The sequence below is a fragment of the Lepidothrix coronata genome, unplaced genomic scaffold (genome assembly GCF_001604755.1).
Source record: "Lepidothrix coronata isolate B3197 unplaced genomic scaffold, Lepidothrix_coronata-1.0 Scaffold252, whole genome shotgun sequence".
NCBI classification, from domain to species: domain Eukaryota; kingdom Metazoa; phylum Chordata; class Aves; order Passeriformes; family Pipridae; genus Lepidothrix; species Lepidothrix coronata.
The window spans coordinates 941,911-951,271 of record NW_016690432.1 but is presented as its reverse complement, the minus strand read 5'-3'; the positions used below and the strand labels follow the sequence as shown (position 1 = coordinate 951,271).

General features: G+C 41.5%; 1 protein-coding gene across 2 annotated transcripts in view; it reads left to right on the top strand.

The window, feature by feature from the left end:
- The window catches only part of PTCD3 (pentatricopeptide repeat domain 3), an 11,181-nt gene extending 2,168 nt beyond the window's left edge, over positions 1–9,013 (top strand). For both annotated transcript variants that reach the window (XM_017835236.1, XM_017835237.1), the window contains exons 3-17: positions 253–292; positions 954–999; positions 1,722–1,790; positions 2,234–2,338; positions 2,732–2,855; positions 3,538–3,656; positions 4,400–4,473; positions 4,777–4,864; positions 4,952–5,012; positions 5,298–5,380; positions 6,052–6,196; positions 6,793–6,843; positions 7,684–7,767; positions 8,553–8,581; positions 8,877–9,013. In XM_017835236.1, coding sequence (XP_017690725.1) covers positions 253–292; positions 954–999; positions 1,722–1,790; positions 2,234–2,338; positions 2,732–2,855; positions 3,538–3,656; positions 4,400–4,473; positions 4,777–4,864; positions 4,952–5,012; positions 5,298–5,380; positions 6,052–6,196; positions 6,793–6,843; positions 7,684–7,767; positions 8,553–8,581; positions 8,877–8,984 — 1,226 coding nt within the window. In that variant the 3' untranslated portion in view covers positions 8,985–9,013. The remainder of the gene's footprint in view (positions 1–252; positions 293–953; positions 1,000–1,721; positions 1,791–2,233; positions 2,339–2,731; positions 2,856–3,537; positions 3,657–4,399; positions 4,474–4,776; positions 4,865–4,951; positions 5,013–5,297; positions 5,381–6,051; positions 6,197–6,792; positions 6,844–7,683; positions 7,768–8,552; positions 8,582–8,876) is intronic.
- The last annotated feature ends 348 nt before the right edge of the window (positions 9,014–9,361 follow it).

Sequence of the window (9,361 nt, the reverse complement as noted above, 5' to 3'; positions counted from 1 at the left end):
TTGAAATCCCTCTGGGAGTGGTGACTCCACTACTGCCCTGGGCAGCCTGTTCCGGTGCCTGGCAAGCCTTTCAGTGAAGAAATTTTTTCTAATATCCAACACAAACTTCCCCATGTCCAACTTGAGGCCATTTCCTCTTGTCCTATCACTTGTTACTTGGGAGAAGAGATTGACACCCACAGCAAATGAGGTCAGGATTTCCCTTGGGCATCTCTTTGTTTCTAATGAGCATTTTAATATTGTTTCTCGTAGTAACTCAAGAAGAAATTGTGCTCCCTCGAAGGAAAACATGGTGAGTCTTTACTTTTGGAATATCTCTTGACTTGGAAGCAAACAGTTGTTAGACAGCTAAGTGTAAATTTAAAAAAACAGAAAATTCAGATTCCTGTGTTCCTCGATGCAAAGTCCCACCAGTGGTTTTCCTGCTGACTGACTGGGAACTCTAGGAATATTCTTGACTCTTACTCTCTGCAGACTGTGTGTGCTCCCTTCCTCACCTAAACACTTCCATTGGCCTTTCCTTGTTTGCTTAAAAGAACTAAAGTCTTAAGGATCTACAGTTTTGTGTTGTTTTATTTTTCTTGCAAGGACGTATCTTGGAGAGGGCTCTTGAGAGGAGCATTCTGGGGAATTCTTTGTGTGTCTCTTCCCTATTTTTTTTTTGATAATGTATTACAAGGGCAGGAGTCGTAGCAGGAAACACAGGTGCTCTTCTGGTTTTCCTCGAAATCTTTTCTTTTTCCTGGGGTGGTTCCAGAACTGAGACCATTTTTGCAGTTGAATTTTTCCTCCCTTTGCAAAAAGTGTTATTTTCTAAGGGCAGCAAAAGCATTATTTCCTATAACTGAAAATTGTTATGGGTCAGGACAATCCTGTGCTCGTTCTCTGTACAGTGTAACCCATAGCATTCAAAGTCTGCAGCTGAGTATTAACCAAAGCTCCTCTGTGTTTAGGGATAAGCTGGCAGTGCTCCAGACCTTGGCTTCCACTGTGAACAGGGTGAGTAGTACTGTTGGTCATGGAAATAGGTTCAGGTTGTCCATCTCATGCAATAGCCTCGTGCCGAGGAGGCTCTTAATTTCTACTCTGGCCATAAATCATAGAAGGGACTTTTACATCCGGTTTTTATGGGATTTTCAGTTTTGCTCCACATGTTTTCCTGTGTCCTTAAAGCCTCATTCTCATGCTGAGAGCTGCAGTTACCAGTGAAAGCTGCAGTACTTTAGTAAGACTTTTGTTAACATCAGGAGCAAGTTCCTTTACTAGTTCAGCCTCCCAATCCAGAATGTCTCTTCCCAATCTCAGTCCAGAAAGCAAGCCTTGCAAAGTGCAGTGAGTGTCTGCTCTTGCTGGGCAACAGCTGGAAATGCTGTGATGCCATTCTTTAATCTTGTCTATCTTGACTTCTGGGAATTGAATCAAAACCTGCAGGTCTTCTCAGCTTCCCAAGGCTGTTACAGTTGGGGTCCTACTTGATTTGCAGAGCACTTGATGCTTGCCATGTTATAGTTTTGTTGTCACCATGTTAGCCTGCATGTGTGTGTAAAATGGAAATACTTTAAAACTATTTCCAAACAGATTAGGCCTTTTTGAATACGGGGAACTTCTGTAAGATGTGCATCAGGTGGTGGTTATGGTGGAAGTATTTATTGTGCCTTAAATTCCATGAGGCCTGTGAACATAACTGGAAGTCTTTCAGTGCTGGGTTCTTCTTCCTACAGGACCCCACTGCTGCTCATTATATATTCCAAGATGACCCTTTCCTTATGCCAAGAAATGCAGCAAATTCTGTAAGTATTTCCTTTCAGATCGTTGATAACTTTCCCCCCCACCTTTGTCTAGGCTATGAAGACTCTTATCTAATTGGAGCCTGGGTTTGATTACAAAAGAAAATGGAAGTGTCAGATTTTTTCTTCAGAATTTTCTCTCTAAAATGAGAGATGCTTTTGAGCTTGAGGTAGTAGTACAGGATTTGAGATGTGTGATATAGAACTGTGTCTCTTGACTAAGCAACAAAGAAGTACAGTGACATTTAAGGAACAGACATACTCACATAAATACCAGAATGTTTACCTTGAATGCTGTCTCGTGCCTGTGATTTCAATAAGTTGAAAACAAAGCATGAGTTTAATGTGATCCCATCAGAATGTTCAGAGTTACAGAAAATGTTTCTCCTCACTCTTGGCCTTGTAATTTGTGTTTATTCATGTCATTCTCTCTAATTTCACTGCAGCGTCTGTATTCGTTGTCAAAGGAGTCCGGGAGAAATGCTGCAAAATACATCATTCAGAACTTCCCTCAGTATTTTGACAAGACTTTTGCAGAGCCCAATGTACCAGTAAGCTTTTTGCTTTTAATTTTCATTGTATTTGTGCTTTGGCAGTGAATTCAGGTGTCAGACTGGTCCAAAGCTAACATAAAAGGATGATTTTGAAAACTGGTTTGCAGACTGCTATGAAAGCAGCACCGTGTTTCTATTATGAAGCGAACATTTTTCCTTGGGAGTTCAATATCATATCAGGTTCTTGAGACAAAAGTAGGAAGAGCAAAGTTGTTTAGGTGGCACAAAAGTGAGGGATGAGGATGTGTGTGGTCCTTCATCAGCAAAAGGACTGCTGTTGTTAGGGTGCAAACGGTGTATTGGGTGAAGACTAAGGATATTTGGTTAGTGTTTAAGTGATAGTTCAGGCAAGGTTTGAGCTCATGACTAACTTTCACTCTTTGCTTTCAGTGCTTGATGCCTGAGACTCTTACACCTCAAATTGAAGGAGTGAGTGAGGAAGCTCTGAAGGAGCGTATCCGCCTCAGAAGGGTGAAAGAGTCTGTGGACATGTTTGATCAGCTTGTACAAGCAGGTATGTGGTCACCTGCTGGATTCTGCAGTAGAGCTCTGCTTAAATTGTGCCAAAAATATTTTAGTAGCTGTCACAGGCTGTGGGGACAGTTTTGTGACTGTGTTTCTGCCTTTCACAACCGACTCTGGTCTGGCAAAATGGTTCTCTAGAGTTATTGGAGAATAATCCAATCTTAGCCACTGCTTCTCTTGTGTGTCACTTTGGTGATAGGGAGAACAACTGATTTCTTGAACAGGAAGCAGATGAAATCCTTTTCCTATGTTGGTTTTAAATCTGTTTCATAGAAAGTGAAAGGCATAAAATGATCTTCACAGCAGAGTGTATCCCAGGAGAAGTTCTGTAAAGCACTAGAAATTTCAGACGTTGTTTTGGTCTTATGCTGCCTCACAGTTCTGGCTACCAGCTGCCACTTCCCTCTCCCACCTGATCAGGAAAACTCTACCCTTTCAGTGGCCTCAGCAGAAAAACAAATACTCTTAAGTCAGTGTTAAAATTGTCTCCTGTGATGAGTGGGTTCGTGACAGTGCTGTTGTCACACCCAGTGTTTAGGGACTTGCTAGAGAATGTCCTTGTGTTGAAAGACAGCAAAGTGGTGTAACTGGGTGCCCACATTTTTCTGATATGGCTGCAGAATGTGCTTTTTACTTTCTCTGTGACTGTCGTAAATCCTCGTTTTCTAAAGGTACCCCTGTATCTCTGGAGACCACAAACAGCCTTTTAGATTTGTTATCCTTCTATGGAGATGCAGAATCTACTTCTGAAAAGGAGGAAGAAGCAAAAGAGGATTTGGAAGAACCAGAGGTATGAAAAACCTGTTGATCTCTAATATTTTGTTTCATATGCAGTGGGAGCGTATCAAGATGATGTCAAGTTTTTTGTACTTTGACAACTTGCCTGATAGATGGTTTGAGGGGGGTCACATGCAGTCAGCATTCCCAGAAGATAAGTGTTCTAAAAAGCCAGTGTCTGACCTAGTAACAACAGTGGTTGATGTAAAGCTGAACTAAGTAGATGAAACCCTGTCTTGGCTTAGTTCTGCGGAGCTGTGTTTAAATAACAGTTTCTCCCTGACAGCCTTGTTTTTACAGTTGCCTGCAAAGAAGACATCTAGTAACTCTAGTGTAGATCACCTAGGTAATTTTCTTCCAGTCTGAACCATGTTGACTGGATTTTAATGAAGCTGAGGGCTCCTTGTGTGACATCAGAGTATTAGGTTCCAGGGGACAGTAGTAGATGTGCTGTCCCTGGGAAGAAAGGGTTCTACAGAGTATTTGCTATAGTCTAATGATTCCCACCAACTCCACAAATACATGTAATTTATCATGTTAGTACGTTTAATAACATAAATGTTCTTAATCTAGTTACTGTTTCCTGAACATTCTAATAGAAAATATAATAGAAGTTATTTTTATGTAACCTATTAAAAAACACCTTTGGTAATATAAATTGCTGGTGAACTTCTGTGTTGTTGCCAAATCTAGTCATTTGATGTTTAATCACAGTTTTGAGCTCTGAGAAACTTATTTCTGCAAAAATCTCTCCAGGTGAATGCATCAGAGCAGAAGGCTCCAAAGAGACAATTCCAAAGAGGTTCACAGTCATCTGGCCCTAGATGGAGGTATAGAAAATGTTGCCAATATTCCCGTATTCAGTGGGTTGTGCACATGCATCGTTGTTACTAAAACAGAATTCAGGTCTTCAGCAGGCCATGCTCACAGGTGTTACTTGTTAAATACATCTGTGTTAAAGTGTTGATGGAAATCTGATGATTGTAGAACAGCTCAAAGTATCACAAGTAATTTGGTATTTGACTGTCAGCCACTGGGGGTACAGCCCCTTGTTTTGCTCTGCATGTTGAATCCTTTTCATAAAGTTATCCTTTATTTCGTTCTTCAACATTCGGCTTATTCCTTGATTCTAGGGAGAACAACCATGCTGAGAGGATATTTAAGATAATGCCAGAGAGGAATGCACACTCCTATTGCACAATGATCCGTGGGATGGTGAAGGTAAAGTTATTCTTCAGTGCTGAGGGATTTTTTTCAGCTTGTGAAATCTCAGTCATAGAGGTTCTTTATTTTTATCGTCTTTTTCAGCATGGGGCTGCTTCTAAAGCTTATGACATGTACATAGACATGCTGAATGAAAGGCACAAGGGTGAGTGTCTCCTGGTTCTTTGTGATCTCCTAAGTACCAGAACCCCGTGTTGGGTCCATGAGTGTTTGTCCCATGGCAGTGATGATTGGCGCAGGGGTACGGACCTCAGCTGGATCATGGGAGCTGAGTGCAGACTGGTGGTTTCAGTGCAGCTGGCGTGTGGCCGGCTCACTGCAAACAGGTCTGCACGAGACTTTGCCAAAAGCTGAGCCATGTTGGAACAAGCTGTTTTCTTGTAGACTTAATAAATTGTCAGTTAAAGTGGATTATCTTACATTTTTCCAGCTGATGTGCACACCTTCAACGCACTGATCAAGGCAGTCCCATATCTAAAGGAGAGGTTCATAGAAAGATGGGAATTAGCCAAGGTAAGGAGGGTAGAGCAAAGAGGTGGGGAAGGGGCAAGAGTGTAGGATCTGGGTCTGCTTTACCATTAAAATTTTGCAGTTGCTAGAAAAGCAAGAGCTTTGTCCCAAACTACTAATTTCTTCTGCAAAGGAAGTTCTCTAGTTTAAATATAAAAGCCAACTATGGAGGAGTGGCAAATGTACAAAATCCAGCCTTGCCCTTGCAGAGTGGTTTGCCTTGTGAGAACATACCTGATCCAAGAACTGCTTGGACAGAAAGTAACTGAGGAAATTATACTGGGAGATAAAATCAACAATTTCAGATGAAAGCTCTTTGGATTGTAATTCATGGTGTTGTGATGGAAATGGAATTTTGAGGGATAACATATGGGGCTCCAGTTTTAATGACATAAGATCAGTAAGGAGAAGTAGTATGTAACTATAAAAATTTTCTTGATGTTCTAGACACAATTCTCCAAGATCTGATCCTCTGTAATGTTGTAGCCTTGGGTTTTGGTCAAAGTAACTAAAAATCAGACAGTACTCCCTCAATAAATGATCAGTTAAAGCAAAGTTGGTCACCTGAAGGGGATGAGAAGGACTAGGTTGAGGAAATATGTATAACCTGTCTGAAAGCTGAACTGCAGCCTGTAACATGTGAAGCACTAAGGATTTGGGTATTTTTTTTTAAGGAATTCCTGACTCACATGGCCCAACAGGAAGTGCAACCAAATCTGCTAACTTTTAATGCTTTACTGAAGACTCTGAGAAGATGTGGTGGTGTGGGCAGAAATATGTGTTTAATGGTATTGAAGGAAATGGAAGCACTTGATATAGGTAAGAGTACCAGAATATTTATTATATTCAATGGTTATTATATTCCAGTGCCAACTGCAGGATAGAATAGTTAAGTAGCACACAACACAGGGATTCCTGGTTGGAGGGAAGATGTACTTCACAAGCCACCCAAGCTAGTTCAGGTCTATATATCTGCATCTCTACAGAAAAAAAGCTTTTGATCTAGATAATGCTTTTTTGTTTCAAATAAATGCTGCAAAAACCGAGGAAGTATCTGCTCAACTGATTTGATGTCCTGTGGAGTGTACTGGGCCCCAGTAATGTGCTTCTTGGTAGGCTAAAGACACATTCATGAGCAGAAGGGAAACTAGCTAAAGAAGTACTTTCTGTTTTAATTTAGAGCAGGGAATCCTGGCTGCTCTCCCCATAGAAATGGGATGTTCTAGCTGGTGATCCACTTAGATACCATCTCTCCTCATGGGTGTACATGAGGTCTGCTCCAGCATTAGGGTGGACGGGGAGAGATACTTGAGTAAATTTATGCACGCCTGACTGTGAGGGAAGAGACTGAATTAGAGTCAGGCACAAAGCTCAACCAGGAATGATGAAGTAACTTCAGTGTTTTTGCTTTTCAGAGCCCAGCCTTGCGACGTACGATCATCTCCTCTCGATATTTTACAGAGGCGGTACGTGCGATATCGGCTTGTCCATGGATGTGTCTTGCTCAGCATCTGCTTTAAATGCTTTCCAAATGTCATGGGTGATTGATTTATGGATTAAAAGACAAGCTCTTACATGTGTGGTCTTAGTGTTACCTGTGCAGCCTGATTCTGCTTGGATGGAAAAAAAAAGCTACAGAGGATGATGAGCTCATACAGGGAGCAAATGCTACCCAGTCTTGGTGGGGGCTGGATCTGACCCCAGTGTGTGTGATTTCATGGACTGTGCCACACACAGGGATGAAATTGCACCGGGATTCTCTTTCTGCAACAGTTCTGTGCACTGGAGCTGTAGTGAAAAATCGCTGTGTTAGAAAAGCAGGAACCCAACTGTTCAAGACTCCATGCCCACAGAATTTTGGCTATGGGAAGAGAAGAGGCACAGTAGTGTAACTGCAGTCCTTGTGTTTTAAGAAACGTGAAGGAACTGCTCTGGAGTCTCTCTGGTTGTGAGATTTTTTGTTTTTGTTTTTTCCCCTTTTAAATTTTTTTGTTTCTTCATTAAATGCTTTGCTTTTCCCAGTGCAGCCTTCTAAGAGACAAACTTCCAGCCTATTTGATTCCTTGCTAGAAAGCACTTTTCTCTTTCTAAATCTGCCCTATTCAGCTCTGAAAATCTGGCAATAGTAGGGCAAATCTCAGAGCACACAAAGCTGCAGCTGGTGTGGAGCACCAAGGGAATCATGACACTTGTTTTAAATCATGTTACTTGTTTCCATTTCCATGTTGTATTTGCAGGCTGATGCTCTTCACTAAGGAAGTGATTGGCACAACTGAGATGTGTTGCTTTGTCTCTTTGTCCCACAGTTGATCTTCCCCAATCAGGCATCATCTCTGAGGTGTTAGATGAGGTTGAAAAGAGAAGTTTCACTCCCCAGGACCCTGATGATGGTAAGGTCTTCCATATATCTGACAATCTACACTGGGTAAGCTTGGGTGAAAAGATACCTATGAATTTCAGGTAGCTTTACTCAGCTAGGAAAAACGCATGCATCTTGCTTCTCAGTCCCTTCTGATACCCTTTGGAGACAAAGAAGGACAAATTCCAGTGCCAGAAATCGTGCTGTGCATTGGTGCACTAGCTTCTGTGGGGAAGTAGGAGTGTAAGCCATGTGAATGAGCATTTGGGCTCCATAGAATTAAAAAAAACCCAAGGCTATCTACAAGATTAGTTTAAGGAGGAACATCAGGTAGCAGCTTCCTGATACACATCTGGTGAATGGCAGGTTTTTGTTGTAGTGTGGTGTGAGTTTTCCTATTCTAGTTCTTCCTAATCCTTTTCAGAAAATGTCAGGAAATAAAACTTCATGGAAAACCGAAGCATGGGTCTGTAGAAGGGGTATTAGGTAATTCTACCAGCTTTTTTTTTTTTTTTGATTTTAGGAAAGAATCATGGAAATAGGCAGAATGTTGTACACCTTTGTTTGCTTCTTTCTGCTATGTGTGTTACACTGTTTCTTTCTCTGCTCTAAGCTGTTGCCAGAAGGATATAAAAGCCACCCAACTCCTGCCCCACCAACGTTTCTGCCTAGAAAGTGAAAACCTGCTACAATGCCAAACTGAGACAAATTGAGCTTTCTAATTGAACATGTCTGTCTTCTGGGGGGGATGGGTTAATGAGTTGCTCTATGTCTCCTTGGAAGTTTGAAGCTAACAGACTGTTTTCTCCTTTTCAGCCAACTTTTTTTCCACTGCCATGCAAGTGGTAAGTGCCTCTTCCCTGCCATCAGAATTCCTTAGAGCTCTCCAGCTGTTTAAGAATTGCCTGTGAGTTTTTCCACCCCGTCATACAAGGCTGAGCTCTCAGTATCTCCCATTTTCATCTGTTTTCATCATTTCTTGTAACTTTCCCCCACAATTCTGCAGTTCTCGGCCTGATCCCTTCCAAATTGGTAACTTGCATGCCTGTGATGAATGTGTGTACCTTTGTGAAAGTGAGTCTCAGAGGGATGTATGGCGTGGTATATTTTTATCTTTAAAATCCAACTGGTTTGTTGCAGTGCTGTGATCTTAAGGATATCAAGCTTGCCTATCAGTTAAATGAGACAATGGCAAAGGGAGACAACTGGAAATTCTTGGATGTGGACCGGTTAAATGGCTACTGGTGAGTGAAGTGCAGCTTATGTTCAGCGTCTTGTATTGTCAGCTTGAGTACAAACTAGGATTTGAACATGGAAAACCAGCTGGTTATTGCATGTGCAGCTTGGGAATTGGGTCCCTCTTAAGAACAGTGATTCCTTAAGATTTATTTTCGGTTTTCAAACTTGTCTTGGAGCATCAGTTTATCTCAATACCCATCCAGCAGTTAGACCAACCAGTTGTATTTTCTACAGTCCTTTTGTGCAGTTAGGATGGCAGCTTAGGAGGTAACACCAAAATAACATAATTTCTTAGCGTGGGGACATTTTCCTAGTCAATGCAGTGGATCAAGGACCCAGGCTTGTGTTGTGAACTTGACAAGTAACAAGGTTAATTTAGTTCATTT